Genomic DNA, 18,278 nt, shown 5'->3' with positions numbered 1-18,278 from the left:
ATCAGCTCATTTTAAAGATGATTGCACAGAGAAACTCAAAATAATTGTGAATGAAATGAAAAGTTGTATTCTTAAGAATATTAAACTTATGTTATGCTTCCAGACATATGGTAAAATTCAAGCACCATGAGCCAAACTTTTAATGAAGGTCCCTTACTGGCCACCATTCTCAGACACACACACACAGCCATTTGCCCTGATTGGCTGCTTCTGTTTCATTGTTTTTACAAATGGCTGGGGCTTATTGAGGCAGTAAGTTTGCCTGTGGTTAATTTTTGTCCTGGTGTATTACTAATGAGAGGCCTCTATGAAAGATGTCTTATTTGTCAGCCACAGACGTCTGGGATCTTTTTTTTTTACCTAGTCTCCTTCTTTTGGCACCACCTAGAGAAGCTATAACTGCCATAAATCTGTGTGTCCCTAATGAAATTTGGAAAGTGATCCAGCTCATCTTGGAGAATTTATATCAGTTATGGTCTCTTCCAGCTTGTCTCATTTCTAAATATACTTTTGACTGTAATAAGTGTTGGCTGAATGCTGAGGTGTTGAAATGATTACTCTAAATTATTAGTGGGAAAATGATGGGCTTTATTTAAAAGATTAACTTAAAAAGATATAAAATGGATTTCCACTTTCACAGCAGAGTTTCAGATTTGAATTATGTGTGTTTTCTCTCTAGTCTAAAAGACACAAATATTCTCAGAGTTTCTACAGAGAATGATATTGGGCATCACAGTGGTGGCTTTGCTTAAAATCTCAGATGTCTTGCAGTGTCAAACAAGAGAGAAGAATGAAGGCAGGACTAGTAATATGAGGCAGTACTCCAACAGGGAATTTTTTAAGAAAACTAAGGAAATGGAAGGAGGATTGTTCAATCCCAGGACTGAACGATTAGTGTCTGTCTCTGTTCCTTACAGCCCATTTTGATTCTACAGTGGTTATCTTTTTTTCTGGTGAATTCCCACAGCACTTAGCTTGTACATGCCTTATATTTACTCCTACTATCTTATACTATAGCTGTTTGTGTAACCACCTTATCTCTTTTATTGAACTGCAAGCTCTTTGGAGAGAGAAAGATAACCTAACACACATTTTTATCCTCAACAATGTATTGAATAGGAGGAAATAAAAATAAAATGAGTGAAGAAGGAAAATTTCTTGAGTATATATTTTGCATTAGGCAAATGCGCGGTGTTAATGTTTGAAAGGCTGCAATAACAAATAAGTTGGTTTCCTGCCTGACTTTTGAATTAATTGAGAACTCATCCAAAATAGGCAGATGTAGACAAATTACCAGCTTTATTTTGTTAAAGTTAGAACTGGAGAAAAGAATTTAGAGGGGCAATAACAATGGTATTCCTAAAAATGTATGCAGAATTATACCCTGGTCACAGGTGTGGTTGGGAAAATGCAGTCTTCCTCAGGTCTCACCCTGGTTAAACATACACACAGCAGAGCAGACAAGAATGAGCACTTTCTGCAGGCATTTGCAGGTTCTAAAGAGGAGATAGGAAGGTGGGCTGAACTCCACAGTTTCTTTCCCAAAACTCACCAGTGAGGTAATTTGCTCTTCCTCCCTTGGGAAGAAGGGAGTGAGTGAGGGGTAGAGAAGTTAGGATTGTTACACCAATCAATATCCTTCTTCCTATGGTCATGAAGTAGGGGAAAGGAAGTTTTCTCACCATCAAAGTGTTTCCATACAACATCTCATTTAATCTCTCAATCTATATCAAGTCAGATATTGTTATTCTGGTTTTACAGATGAAGAAGGGAAAACGCATAGATATTTTTAAATGTCAAAGTCAATATTGAAATCCAAAGTTTGTACTCTTTGTTCTACATTGTCCACAGTATATGAGTCTGACATATGTTTGAGGAATGAATGGATGAAAAGAAAGAAAACTTTGTATACATTTATGTGTCAATCATGATAAGTTCCAAGAATTTTGAGTGATTCAAGCTTTTTAAACAAAATGAATTCTATATTGTAAAGTGTCTTGATAAATTAAAAAAATATATTTTTTTCTTTAATATATGAAGATACACTGCATAGGAATTTTCACAAATCATTCCCCATTTACATATCACCCCAATAGATGGTCAGCTCCTGGAGGCCAGGGAACTGCTACTACCACCTTTATGTGATTCCTAACATCGGCAGAGATAGATAAATCCTCAATAATGATTTCTTAAGTGAATTTTATGAACTCAAAATGAAATATGTATGTAGTTATGTATATAGATAGATGGAGAAATAGATGGATAGATAGATATAGATAGATGGATAGACGGACAATAGGTAGATATATTTTCTACAAGTGCCAACAGCCTTCAGTAATTGACATGATATTTTTACTTAGTTGAAGATGGGCACAGTAGTGTGCTGTATAAGTGTGGAAAGAATTACTGTGAAGGAGGATTCTGATTAGTTAAGTCTTTCTGAACCAAGAAGAAAATAAAATCAAAAAGGCTTTAACTTCAGCAGGAGAAATAGAGATTACATGTAAGGAAGGAAGGTTTTCTTGCTAGCAAGGGTATTAAACAGACTATGGAAAGGAGTTGCAGTATCTTCCCTTGGGGATCTGTAATACTAGGATAAACAACCATCTGGTTGCTTGGAGGCAAGGAGCTGGCCTGGGTGAACTCTCAAAGCAGATAATATAATTACTTATAATTGTATTTAAAATATCACACGATAATTTTGTATCCAGGATGTGTAATAATAATGAAACCCTATGACAGAAGAAACCATACTTCGTACTACTCTGGTAGTCTCAAATCACCCCACACAGTGCTGAGCATATAGTAGTTACCCAATAAATATTTACTGTCCAGACTGATCAGTCATTTGGGAAGAATGACATTTGGGAAAAGGAGAACTGGATTCCATTCCTAGTTCTATAAATTGTCTGGGGCTTGGAGAAAATCAGACCGTTTCTCCAGGTCTTAATCTCCTTCCTCTGTAGACCTTGTCCTTTATGAGCTGAGGGTCTCTCATCCCCTGTAGCCCTGTGACTCCACTGTTCTGATTAATCTGCTTTGTACTCAGTTCATGCTGCCTATCAATCTCATAGAGAAAAAATAAGAAAGCTTGGTTTCTAGTGACACTGATTAGCATTTTGAGCTTGTTCAAATCATTTAATTTCTCTGGGATTTCATCAATAGAAGCTTTTTTAGCCAAAAATTCTATAATTCCATGATAATGGCATGTTGAATTACATTATTTGTTTATTCACATTATAATTTCTAAGGTGATTCAGGAAAAAAATTGGCTCAAAATATTATCAAAAAATTACTGTTAAATATTTTAAAGTTTAATTCATTAAACGATATACCTTTGTGTTTATTTCTCTCAAATGTCTAATCAATGTTTTCTTTATCTTTGTCAGTTCACTTATTTAAAACACAGTAATGTTAGTTACCACTTCATTTTGGAAAAATTCCTTGATCCATGAGACTACCATGGTCCAAAAGCCTCACTTGTTATTCTGTTGCATTAATTATTTAGACAATCCTTATGGAGAAACTTCAGAAAGTTCAAACTAAGCTAAAACAAACAAACAAACAAACAAACAAACAAACAAACAGAAAACCTCTGATTGCTTTCTAGTAGGAAAAATGTGATATAGCTTTGTAACCAAATCTTTACTTCTTTAAAATCTTTACTTCTTTGTAACCAAATCTTTACTTCTTTAAAATGACTTTTTGTTGTTTCTTTCTCCTTAATTCAAACTGGCCTTGGGCTCACTTACTTTTCTTTCCTTATCCTTCTGCATATTGCAGGACCCCTTCCTTAATCATTAAGCCCTTAGGTCACATTAAACACTCTTAGGAACGAAGCCTCAGGTCTGTTGACCACAGAAAGAATTTTCTTCAAACTAAAAATAACATCTTGCAGCTCCACACTCATGAAAGGTGATAACCCTACTAGCAACCCCTTCAAACCAGACAGAATGATGCTATGAATGACATCAGGACGTGATGCAATGATTGACTACCTTCAACTCTAGCCCTGACCAATCAGTAGTGCTCATGACATGAACTTCCTTAGCTACTAAGATGTTTAGCAGAATCTTGGCCTTGGCACACTAGATGCCAGTGCTATCCCTTTCCCTCAGTCGTGAAAATCAATGTCTTCAGACATTGCCAAATGTCTCAACCCCAGTTGAGAACCACTGACACAAAAAAACATACGAGAAAGACAAATTACTGGCCTATTTCATTCATGGTTAAAGATGTAAAATTCCTAAATAAAATAACAGGCAAGTTGGATTTAACAGCAAATAAAATGATAAAATCCAGTTGGATTTTTTTCCTGAAATGCAAAGATGGCTGCATGTTTAAAAAGCTATAAATATTATAACCCGCATTAACAAATTAAAGCAGAAAAACCTTATATCCTATATATATACATAAACACACACTATATGTATATGTATATACACACAGTACCCAGTGGTAGGCAATTCTTTATCCTTTATTTTCCCCTTTAATCTACACCTTATAATAACCTATCTGCAGTGTGAATTAAAAACCATGCTTTAGGTCCAGCATTATACGTGAGAGAAGGGGATACTAATGTAAACTGAGCTAATCAAAAGCCTTTTCCACAAGTTCATAGCTCTTTAGAGAAAAAATTAAAGAATAAGATTAGCTCACAAGCTCATTGACAAATATTTCAATTCCATTGAAGGGTAGACTCTAGATTTATTTTAATGGTACAACAAAGGTCTACTAAAATGTTGATCTGTATTTTAAATAGCAATTCAAATAAGTTAAATGTAATTTATATTAACACAAAGAAAAAGGATTTTCAAAATGACTGTTTAATTCTATGTCTATAGCATTCAACAAATGGTCTTTAAAAACCACATGCCCATTTTACTGTTAGTGTCCAGTAAATAAATACGAATGACTCATTAGTGCACTCACACGAATTGAAATGCTCATTTGCAGTGGCTTCAGAATGCACTCAATTTCAAAATGACCTCTATTAATTTTTTTATTTAATTACATACATAAACAAATCTGAGATCATTATATGTTCAGTAACCAAGAAATCTGAATCTCTACCATGTTTACTAAATAGTCATTTAAGGATATGAAAAGGAAAGTATGCTAAGTAAGAGACTGAGAGAGATAGTTCTTTACTGGTGAGTTACTCCACTCCATACCACCATCCCCAGTTCTGCATCTCTGTAAGCATCTTGATTCTCACAAGTCCCGATCTTACTCTTATTCACTTTGTACAAATAAATATAAGTTAAATAAAACCACGGAAATCATTTCTATAAATATTTTAACATTTATATGAAGAAAAACTAACTTCAATTAAAATATGAGATAATTCAATGTTAATAAATTAGCATAAAGTTTGCCATGCCTGATCAGCCTAATAGCTATTACAAAACGAATACTGACAGTTGTCATACCTAACAGTGGCTAATTGTTGTTCTGGGCACTTTTATGTAGCTATAATAATGATACTGATACTCAGCCAATAAGAAATAAATAGATCACTGCCAGTCAGGTAAGGGAGGGGTCATGACAAACAATATTCCAGTCGTGTAAACTATGCTTCAGTGGTCACTAACCCACCTTTCATTTGGACACCATGGGGTCCTTGACTCTTCCCATTTTCTGATATTGAATTAATACTGGGAACACCACTGCCAAACAATCTTATCAGAAATAAAGATGATCTCACTTGAATGAAAAAGAGCCTGGGTGAATTTAGGGCTTGTCTTTATAAATATATACCCTTTCTGGCAGGGGACCTTGCTTGGGGTGAAGCCTGCCTCAGAAAGGCTCAAAAGGTAGTTGCACTTGAACATCTGGCTGCCTACCTGAAATCGTTCCTGTGGATGCCTGCCAGAGCCTTGCCAGAAGGGACTGAACCACACTGCTTCCTGAGAATCCAATAAGTTCTCCAGCCTACTCACACCTACAACTTGTCAAGTCTCGACAGTCTCAATCAAACGTACAGCTCCAGCTACAGCCACCTTCAGCTGTATGTCTTTTGTTTGTTTTGTTTTCTCCTACCAACTTATTCACACATGCCTCATCAGGAACAGACACTGTCAGGGGAAAAAAAAATGAGTATAATTTTGTAAGACCGATGGGAAAACATAGTTAGAATAAATGAATTTCTAAGAGATCTAAAAATGCTCAAGCATTTTGATAGTATGAATAGACAGGAAAAAAAAAATTAGAAAGGACAGTTATAAGGCTTGGCGCAGGGGATCCTTTTAGTTTATGTATGTCCCCTTTTTGAGAAGAAGAGAAGGAAGCCGTCTCTGGCCCAAATTACATTCTCAATATAGGGAACTGAGTTTATAAATGAGAATACAATTCATAGTCATCATTTGAACACATACTATATTCCACCACTATCTAAGTGCTTTAGATGCATTATCTTATTTAATTCCCACAGCAACTTTCAGGGTTTTAGGGACTACCACTATACTGAATTTTACAGATGAGGAAAGAGCTTTAACAAGATTAAATAACATGTCCAAGGTTATATAAACTGTAACAGAGCTGAGATTCAAACCCAAGCCTTCTTGAATTCACTGCATTTATCCCCATGTATCATGCCTTGAAACATCATTCTGTAAGGTTTTGGCTTAGGTTTCAATCTTTGCTGCTAATCAGTGAATTCCTTCAGGGCAGAATTTATTTCTCATTAATTTTTATATCCCAGAGCATGGAATAATGCCTGAAACAGAGCAGAAACTCAATGACTGTCAAATGAACAAAATGATGAATTAATAAATAAAGGAAGGAAGGAATTAATTTAAAAAGGAGAGAGAAAACTGAAGCTTGTGAAAAAAAGCTAATTCTATGCCAAGAATACAATTGCTCTGGTTAGTTTCGTGCCCTTCCATTTCTATTGTAGCAACATATGAGTATTTTATGATAAGCACCATTTTTACTGTGGAATTAAATGAAATACTGATTTAAATATGTACTTTTCAGGGATTTAAATGAACGATTGAAATTCTATAATCAGAACATGACACAACCACACCAGCGTATAATCATATGTTTCCTATAATAAGCTACTTGAAATGTTCTTAGGGTTACAATTTTGTAATCTAGACATGAGAGGAAGATCTGTGCTCTTGACAACATTCAACACAGGCACTTCAACTGGCTCTGGATAAAAGACAAACCCTCTCTTTTGCATTACATGGATGTTTTCTCTTTCCTTATCAGTAAGCAGACAGTCCTGTTACCTTCACATCCTCTGCCATCTCCCTTCAGCTTCTGGCCAGCTTGACACTTGCAGTAATAACTGCCAATTGTATTACAGCATTGGTCCTGACAGCCACCATTGTCAATGGCACATTCATTTATATCTGCAATTAAATATTTAAACAGAATTAGCTTCCTAAAAATAGACGAAAAGATTTTAGTGGGTCTCCTAAAAATGTACCATTACAAAGTGACATCATTCTTTGACCTCATATTAAATGAGATAAAACTATAATATCTTATTTTAATTGGAGCTAATGTACTCTAATTTTGACATAAAGTAAAAAACAGGTCATAATCTTTGGTATTTGAAATCTTTTTAACAGTGTACTAAGGAGCTGACTAGTCTTACGAAATTTAGAGGCTTGCTGCACAGATCCAGAAATTTCACATCCAACTCATCATTTCAGGGTAAGATTGAGAACGGAGTTAGAAACTAGTGAGCCATATCACTCGGTCACCTATCTGTCCATTAAATATGTTAATGGCTTGTTAACGGCTTCTCAAATACATAATTGAGCACGCACCACTACATATTTGGCATTATGCTACATGGTGTGGGGAAGGTAAAAGGGTAATTCCATGCTTTCCAATGATTAAAATCCAGCTGGGGTTGAGGAGTAAATAGAAATGTGATTTGGTGGTGTCCATGTACTGGATATGTCCACAGCCCACTTCTAAACCTGTGGCCCCAAACCATCTTTACAGATAGGACTCAGTTTTATGTATTCCCCCAACCAGGTTATAGCTGATAAGTATTCCAACCCATCTGTAGGTTTGATAGTGGCCTCTTCTTTTCAAAGGAGGCACCTCTACTGCATGTTGACTTACTTAATACATTTTTGTCTCTTGAGATAAGTGTGGCTGGGAGAGAGAGGGTGGAGAGGGCAGGGAGGAAGTGGGGTAAGGATTAGAGAAGGAAGAAGAGAAACGCAGAGAGGGAGAATGAGAATGGGTTTGTCAGAAACAGCAGAAGAAGCTGATGAAGTAGAAGCAAAGACAAAGAGGAGCCGAGTCACCTTCACTGTGGAACTTTGAGGGCAGAGAACTAATATCGAAGGATAGAGGCAGTAACAGGCAGTGACCCACAGTGCATCTTGACTGGCCATAACTGATTCTGTCTGAAGCCTGGCTATGCAGCTGCTGTGACTGCCTTTGTTTGTTTTTAGCTAACTTTTCATTGAAGTATGTCATACACACTGAAAACTATATAAATCTTAAGTATACAGTTTGATGAGTTTTCACATAACAGACTATACCAATGCAATCACAATAAAAAGAACATTACTAGCACCAAAGGAGCACCCTGACTGGTCGAAGGTAACAATTGTCCTGATATTTAATTACTATAGGTCAGTTTTTTTTTTTAACTATATATAAGTAGAATCTTTCTGTATTTTGTTTTTGTATTTGGTTCTTTCATTCAGCATTCTGCTTATGAGATACAACCACATTGTTGCACATACTTGCAGTTTGTTCATTCTTATTCCTGTACGTTATTCGATTCTAGGAGTATCACACAACTTTTATTTATCTATTTCACAACTGATGGGAATTTGGATATTTTCTTATTTTCGGTTATTATAAAAATGGTGCTTTTTGAACATTCTCATACATATCTTTGATAAACTTACACATGAATTTCTCCTGGGTAGTATCTAGGACTAAAATTGCTGGATCAAGGGATAGTATGTTCAGCTTTAGTAGTTAGAGCCAAATAATCTTCTAAAGAGGTTATTACTTATACTCCTACCAGCTCGTCATCCAACATTTGGGATATTCTGTTTTATTTTGTTTGGTTTGGATTGGTTTTTGTTCTTCTGAGGTATATATAATAGTATCACATTGTGATTTTATTTTGCATTTTCCTGATGATTAATTAAGTTAAGCACATTTCATATTAGTGGCCATTTGGATAACATCTTGTTGAAAAGCCTGTTCAAATATTTTGTCCAATTGTCCGATTTTAAAAATACTGGTTCTTATACGGGTTCTTATACCGGGTTCATGGAAGTGGAGATAATGATTATCTTTTGCTTGTAAACTCAGAATAGTTTTTGCCATTTCACTGCAGGTATGCTATATAACACACTTTTTTAAAAAATAGATTCATCAGATTAAGAAAGTTCCTTTCTACTCCTAGTTTCTTAAGTATTTGTATCTTAAATAGGTGTTAACATTTTATTTACCAAATTTTCTTACTATAGAGATAATTAGGTTTTCTTGTTAATTCTGTTAATATGATGAATAACATTGTAGTTTTTTCATCCTTGAAAGAAATCTGGTTGTGATACACTACACTTTTTATGTATTCCTGGACTTAGTCAGTATTTTGTTTAGGATTTTGGTGACTTATATTCATGAGAGATTAGTCTGTACTTTTTCTTTCTTGTAATATTCTTCTTAAATTTTGGCATCCAGGTCATACTGGATGCATAAAATAAGTGGGGAAGTTTTTACTCTTTTTATAGTCTCCGAAAGAGTCTGTGAGATTGTTGTCATTTCTTACTTAAATGTTTGGAGGCGTTCCCTTATGATGCCATCTGGGTCTGAAATTGTGTGTGTGTGTGTGTGTGTGCGTGTGTGTGTGTGTGTAGCCTTTTAATTACAGGTTCGACTTCTTTAATACCCATAGATATTTAGATTTTCATTTAAACATGTGGATAAATTATGTGTTTCAAGGAAATTATCCATTATATATAAATGTTCAAATGTATTGCTAATTTGTTCATAATATTCTCATACTATCTTTTCTAGTATCTGTCCAATTTGTAGTGAGGTCCCCTTTCTTATTCCTCAAATAAATAATGTATACCTTCTCTCTCTCTCTCTCTCTCTTTCTCTTTCTCTCTCTCTCTCCCTTCTCCCTCCCTCCCTTTCTTTTGTTGATCACCTTTGGTAGGCATCTACCTATTATCTATCATCTATCTATCTATCTATCTATCTATCTATCTATCTATCATCTATCATCTATCATCTATCATCTATCATCTATCATCATCCATCCATCCATCCATCCATCCATCCATCCATCCATCCATCCATCGATCCATGCATCTATCATCTTTATCTTTTCTAAGAACAAACTTTTGGCTGTATTGATTTTTTAATATTCCTCATTTTTCCATTTCATTAATTTAGTACTGTGATTTTTTTTCAATCATTGCTTTCCTTCTATTTTCTTTGTATTTATTTGATTGCTCTGCTTTTAAGATCTTGAGACAGACATTTAGATCATTGATTTTTAGGCTTTATTCTTTTAAAAGATTTCTAGTTATCTATAAATGTGTAGCAACCCCCCTCACCAGTTAAATTTTTAAAAAGGCAATTTATTATTAACTTTCACATTTCTGAGGACCAAAGGGCTCAGCTGGATGGTTCTCATTTGGGGTTTGACATGTAGTAGCAGTCAGATGCAGCTGGGGTTAGCTTGCATGCAGGCTTTTTAACTCATGTGTTGGGATTTGGGCTGAGATGGTTGGAACGCCTGAGGGGCTGATGGGACATCTCCCTCTCTCTCTTTCCACATGCTTAACTTTGACCTTCTCACTGTTTGGTGTTCTCGGGGTGGAGAGATTTTACATGGTAGCTGTCATTCCCCAGAGAGACCATGCTAAGAGATGCAAACAGAAGCTGCAAGGCTTATTATGATCTAACCTTGGAAGTCGCACAGCAGTACTTCCTTTACATCTATGTTAAAGCAGTCACAGGCCAGCTGAGATTCTGGCGGGCGAAGGAATTCCTTCCCTTAACTGCAGTGTGACAATTTCAGTGTCCGGGGAAGAAATAAATTCATGGCAGTCTTCTTGGAGAGAGCATATCACACTAATAAGTTCAGTTAAGGCTATACATTTTCCTAAAAATAAAGTATTGGCTGCATCCTATAGTTTTTGCTATGTTATAATTTATCATTCAATTAAAAATATTTCCTAATATACATTAACATTTCTTCTTTGGGTTATTTTGAGATGTATTTTGGGGGTTTTCTAAACATTTGAGTAATTTCCAATTATCTTGTTATTATGAAATGCTAGATTAATTCCCTCGTGAACAAAGAATATACTCTGTTTACTTCAATTCTTCAAAATTTTTTAGGCTTGCTTTATATTCCATTACGTGGTCAATCTTGGTTTAAAAAAAATTGATGTTTACAGAAAATAAGATGTATTCTATAATTATCAGTTGCCATGCTTTCCTTATGTATATGTGCACATATATATTATGCATATATAGTATATACATATGTATATATATTCAAATGTATATAAATATGTATATTTAATTAGTTCATTTGTTAATCACATTTTCATATCTTTACATTCTTAAGAATTTTTTATATGCTTCTTATATCAGTTAGTGAGAGAGGCATAGTGAAATCTATTTGATTTTACCTTTGTTCTTTTATGACTATAATTTTCGTTGTTATATATTTTGAAGCTCTGTTATGAGGGGAATACAAATTTACAATTGCTACATCATCTTAGCAGATTAACCTTTTGTTATTATTACATGTTTCTTTCATTAAAGTTGAGACTGTGACATTAGCGAAGCTATATCCATTTTCTTTTGGTTTGTGTTTGCATGACAATTCATTTTATAAAACTTACTTTTAATGTTTTTTGTATTCATATATTTGAGAAGCTATATCCACATATCTATATCCATATGTTATTATAAATAGTCTAACATTTTAAAACTTATTATAGCATTAAATTTTAATGTAATTACTGACATATTTGAATTAAATTTACCATTTTACTATTTTTCTGAATTTCCATGTATTTTATTACTTTGCTCTCTACTCTTATATCCTTTTAAATTTATTACTTTTAGTGTTCTATTTGCACTCTTTATTAAATTGTCAGTTATATATTCCTTTATTCTTCTTTCAGTGGTTACTCTAGATATTACAACATCTATTATTAAAGTCTAATATAAATTAGTACTTTAAGCATTTCCCTACACTTTGACTCCCTTTATGCTTTTCCTACTTTTATATTATTTTTATCATGTATTTTAATTTCAGATATTTAGACCCCATAAGACTTTATTATTATAGTAACTTAGGTTTATCCACATATTTACCTTTTCTGGTATTCATTATTACTTCCTGAATTTCTGTGCTTCTTTCTGGAGTAATATTCCTTCCATCTAAAAAATGCTTTTGGCATTTCTTTTCATATGAATCTGTTGGAAACGTTTTTTTTTTTTTTTTCAGATTTTATCAGGAAATGACATTCTTTCACCTTAATATTTAAATAAACTTTTACATTTTAGAACGGTTTCAGGTTTACAGAAAAAAATTGCAAATACAGTACAGAGTTCCCATATATTCCATATTCTGCTATTATAAATACCTTATATTTGTATGGCACATTTATTACAATTAATGAGACAATATTGATACATCATTATTAACTAAAGTCCATACTTTATTCAGATTCCTTAGTTTTTACCCTTCTTAGAACTTTAGCTACAGTTTCTAATTACTAATCTTCATAGCACTTTCTTCCTGATCTAATTCTTGCTACGGTTTCTGTCTCTTATTGGACACTGACTAGTATACCTCTCTCCAGTATCTTGATCCCTCAAAATATGCCTTCTATGATGGCTCTGAATTCCAATTTATATCTCTCCAGCCCAGTATAGCTTTTCTCTCTACCAGCTGCCACTTTTTTCTCACCTTTTCAGTCTGTCTCATTATGTTACTTATGAATCAATTCCTCAAGGGGAAAATTCACCTCATTTTCTTTTCTAGCTGCCATAATATTCTCTGATATCTTCAGATCAGTGATTTTTATATTACATGCAACTTTTCTAGTTGTTCTCAGTGAGAGAATTGACCATTTACTATTTAGATCATCACAGCCATTAAAAAAGAACATCTATTCACACTATTTCTTGATCCTCCTTATTTTTCCTTACATTAGTCCAAAGAAAATTCTATTAATTGAGGCATTATGTAGTTGTTTATTTTTCTTAACAAATTGGCTCAGTTAACAAGTCAGAAATTTATGACTAATAAACATAAAATTATTGACAAAGAATATGATTCTATAAATGGATATTGAGCTTTGTGCTGTAGGATATCACAGGGAGGAGGAAGAACAGCAAAGGTTGACTTCCTAAGGAATATTGGAGTACAAGTTTACATGCAAGTTTGGATATTATTCTCTAAGGTTGGTTTGCTGAAAAAGAGCAGATATGTTGAAATAGGTCAGATATCAAGAGTCTTGCAATTCCATCCTTAAGTATTAATCCGAAAACATATTCCAAAGGAATGTGACTGTGTTAGACACCTTTCTATACACAATATCATGCAGACCTCACAATGAACTGACGAGATCATACAAAATCATACTTATTCAAAAAAGTATGGTCATTAAAAAGAATATGGATATATATATATATATCCATATCATATATAAAGCAAAAACATTTATAATGACTTAAATATTCACCAATATGAGAATAACTAAGTAAATTAATGTCATTTCAATGCAGTCATTACAAGTTATAACTGTAATGACTATAAAACAACATGGAAAACTGTTATGTTGAAATGGATCACTAATTGTTTTAATGTTTTAGTTACAACTATAAAAGCCATATATTCTTATTGAAAATCTAGAAAAGATTAAAAATTAAGTAATTTGACATATAATAGTGGTAGGATTATGTCTTTCAAAGTTTTAGTTTTGTCGCAATATTGCTTGTGCCATCGTTATTTTAAAAAATAGGTCTGATATTTTTGACAGGTAGTAAAAAAGAAACTAAAACAATGATTTATATAATTTTTAGTGACTGTTCAATGGAAAATATTTGTTTTTCAGGAAGGACAGATTTTTCCTGGCATTAAATTCTTATGGAAATTTGTGACATGAATTTTAAATATAAGGGTCATTGGATAAAACAATAACAAAGTATTCAGAAAGTATTTTTCAAAAAGTGCCAAAATTTATTCATCAATTTTTGACTAATATTTACGTGCACTAAAAGGTAAGACATAATGTAAAAATACATTAAGGCAAAACAACTTCAGTAGAAAGCTAAATCAACACAGCCCACTCAAATTGTCTTTGCCCAATTTTATCTGAAATAAAAATAGAATTTTTAAAACAAAAGTAATGCTTGCTTTGCATAGCCCTGAACAGGGCTTTGGAAAAAAAATTATGCTACTGGACCAAACACCTAATTTCTACATGTTTTCCAGTTCATCATGGACCTTTCCACAATCTCTTTCTTTTCACTGAGCAACCGCACTCATTTATTGTATTTGACTGGCTCGAAGGCAACAGATTTTGCTCTTCCTGGTCTGAAAGACTTGCCTACTCATCCTTAAGGATTCACAGTGCTCTCTCAGGGCAGGCATCGATAGGCTGGAGAAGAGCATGAAGAGGGGGAGTACTCTAGCATGCAATCTTTAATTCAATAAATGAAAAATTGCTTTAATCTCTTTTACTATTGTGCAGCTCTCAACTTAAAATTTATTTAAATAAAGCGGTTGCTTTTGCTACTAAAAATATTTGAAAATCTCTTCCCTGGACTGTTATATCTGGTTGTAGGGAGCTGTGGGCAAGGCTTTTTACTCCTAAAGAATGTGAATAAGTATATGTCTATGAGATAATATGAGAGAAAACTGTCCAAAAGGATACCCAGTTTTGATTCTGAAATATTGAAATAAAGGATATCATGTGTAAGAATCCCTCTCCACATGTGTCTATTTATCTTAAACCTATTAGCTATGAACATTATTAACAAATGTCAAGCTAAATGTGGCCCTTCACAAAACTCATAATCAAACTGATAAGATAGGACTTACACACTGTCAGAAATTAATAAAGAAAAGACAATTAGATATTTTGTTGGTCAAAATGATTAGTGTATAAAAATGACAATAAAAGAACTTAAAATTCCTTTTTTTCTGCTCAGAAAGAAATTTAGTAGCACACAAAGTAGGAAAAGATATTTTACAAATATGGTTTATATTTTTGAAGCTAACATAACAGCAGTAGTAAAACGCATAAAAGAAAAGACTGAAAAAAGCATAAAAGAAAGAGGTAAATTTTCCCACATAAACTTTCCCACATAAAATCTCCCATCTGGAGTGACAAAAAGTAAAAGACAAATAAGAAATGAAGAAAACAACACTGATGCATATAAAGCAAAAAGTAGAAATCTTTAATATTTAAAAAGCTAATATAAAGCAAAAAGAAATGATGAACTCTCCCAAACAGAAATTTGGTCTAATAAAAAGAAATAAAATTGAAAAAAAAGTCAGAAATACAAATGTCCAATAAATGTCAAATATTGTTGAAATTGTTAATCAAAGAAATTAAAACTAAAATGCAATTAATGCTATCAGATTTACAAAGCTTAAATTCAATGCTAACATGTGTAAAGGTTGTAAGGGTGTAGTGAAAGTGATATACCATACTTTGCTAGTAAGAGAACAAACTGGGAAATGCTTTCTGAGATTCAAATCATTACAAAAATTAAAATATGTACACATACACACACAAACATACACATTCGCACATATATACTTTTCCATTCAGCAATTCTACTTTCAAGAATATATCCTAAGAAGATATCACAAGTATTCCTAAAGATTTATGCATTTTTTAATACTGAATGAAGCAAAATAGAAACCATCAAACAGTAGAATTTTAAGTAAATTATAATACATCCAAAGAACCACTATACAATTAGCAATCATATTCCAGGACAATATTTATTTACCTCTGTCAATGTCGTGACGTAGTAAGGGTGTGTATACTTACATATACATTTGTAGGGGTAACCCCATACGTATCTACTTATCTATCTATGCATCTTCTTAGAAAAAAATTCAAGGATTCAAGGATATACTCAAATAATTTAAAAGTGTCTATGTTTGAATCAAGTGATTATGGATGGTTTCATTTTGTTGCTCTGCATTTGCCTGTTTCACAATTTTTTTGTAATGAGCATACTTTGAGAAAAACTGCAAAATAAATGTAAAAAATATTTTTTAAATTTAAGGCTAAACGATACTACTACCTCGCTTTCCTTTTTAATACAGTCTTTGCCATGTTGCATAATTACATCATGTTTAGTGCATTAACTCAAATTTTGGAATATGTAGTGGTTTTTCTTTTTTAAATGAATAGTCTTTAAGATTTTGCTTTTTAAGTTGCATTGTAAAGAACTTAACGCTACTTGATGGTATAGAACATTGGTATTCAATTCACTCCATTTTCCATGGTCAAAGCTGTACCATGTCTTCAGCTGGCTGCTCCAACTGAAGAAAGCAGCAACAAAAGCAGCAATGCACGTGAGTGCTCTGAGCTCTGGAGGACAATGTTCACATTCAAATGACAAAGACAGCATTACTCTCAGTGGGAGAGACCATGTACTGTCATGAAAATTTGACCCATGCTTATGTACTGAAGATTTGATGAGAGGAGAAGATGTAGTACTATATATACCAAGAACCTCCTCCCTGGTCTAAAGTAAAAATCCTTTAAGAACAACTAAGTGTAACAGGCAGGCGCCTTCCTGGGCAGGCAACAATTCCAAAAGGAATGGCTCTTATCCAGCTTAAGTCTTGGTCTGCCAGGACACAAGTGAACATAAGGGTGACTCCTTTATGAAACGACTGTTGCTAACTTAATAGCTTTTAGTTTTGTCATCTGTATAGTATGGAAAAGCAAGTACAACAGGTTCTCGAATACTGTTCTGGTCAACATTGTTTTGGTATAATGTGAATGAGATGCCATAGAAACAATTCTTGTTTACATCAGTTAGCCTGTGGTAAAGGTGGCTTCCTTATACGTCATTTCACTTAAAGTTGCAGAACCTAGAGCCAACGTTAAGTGAGGACTTACTTAACTACCTTATACAACTTTTGTGAAAATCAAATTATGTAATACACTTAAAGTACTCAACAGTTTCTAGCATAAAGTAAGCTCTGTAAGTAGTAGCTTTTATTATTATCATTATTAGCTAAACATTAGCTACTGTTATCACATACTTGAGAATTCAAACCTGGTTCATAGAAGACATTCAATTGCTTTTTTGTTTCCTTAAACATGAATTCAGTTTTTATGTGGATGGAATTATAAATTTATAGTAACATATACCATATTTCTTGCTTTACAACACAGGAAACTCAAAAAATTTTGCTTTTCCTGTAATAGCACTATTTTCATACAACTCTGCTGTATTTACGTACAGTCTGAATTTTTTATAACAATCACCGAATAATCCAATGACTTCATTACTAGTGTTTGTTCATTGGTCAGTTACATATTGACAATCATGTATAAAAAATATAAACATGCATTTCCACTTTCGTTGTGTACTTTAAAAAGTAAAAAAAAGCATGGTGGAAATATGGTGGTCTCATGAACTCAGAAAAAAAGATAAAAATATCAACTTTTTATCAATTGAAAATCAGTGTTCATCAATAAAAAATTTAAAGTCATTGGCTTTGAAGATAGTTCTGAAAACCAAGTCAATACTTAGGATTTTAAATTGCAGTTTTATAAGATACTCACTGCATGATAGATTTCAGGCTGTTTCATGTGTCCAATGTCATTCAAGGTTGCAAAGAAATTTGGCCTTTCAAAAGCAAGATGAATGACAGAAATTCTCTGACATATAGCAAGTCTTCCAGGTTAGGCATGACAAAAGTTCAATGATATCATCAAGGCTATAGATCTATCTGTAATGACATACTGCAGTCTTTTCAAGAATTAAATATGATGTTTGCAAGAGCAGTGTTGCATTTCTGGTCATAAGACGAATACAAAAGAACTGCAAACACATAAAAGGTCTGTTAAATTAGCTATACAAAGAAGCCATAAATTTCTATCTTTAAACAAAATTTGTGAATTTGGGCTTCTTATATTTGTTCATTTTCCTAAAGCATGCTTCTATTCTAAAATCAGGGATTAGATTTAATTTGTGTTTACACAGTTTTAGTAATAGCTTAGGTGCTTTGAGGAACGTAAAAATACTGAACAGAGGTGGCCACA

The 18,278-nt window shown here is 33.4% G+C and overlaps 1 protein-coding gene across 1 annotated transcript in view; it reads right to left on the bottom strand.

The window, feature by feature from the left end:
- The window catches only part of LOC105305969 (EGF-like and EMI domain-containing protein 1), a 453,542-nt gene that overhangs the window by 112,143 nt on the left and 323,121 nt on the right, over positions 1–18,278 (bottom strand). The window contains 1 exon segment of the mRNA XM_011380831.1: positions 7,239–7,361. Coding sequence (XP_011379133.1) covers positions 7,239–7,361 — 123 coding nt within the window.

Source organism: Pteropus vampyrus, unplaced genomic scaffold (genome assembly GCF_000151845.1).
Source record: "Pteropus vampyrus isolate Shadow unplaced genomic scaffold, Pvam_2.0 Scaffold12, whole genome shotgun sequence".
NCBI lineage: Eukaryota > Metazoa > Chordata > Mammalia > Chiroptera > Pteropodidae > Pteropus > Pteropus vampyrus.
The sequence above is the reverse complement of the archived record's forward strand: the minus strand, read 5'-3'. Positions and strand labels throughout refer to the sequence as shown.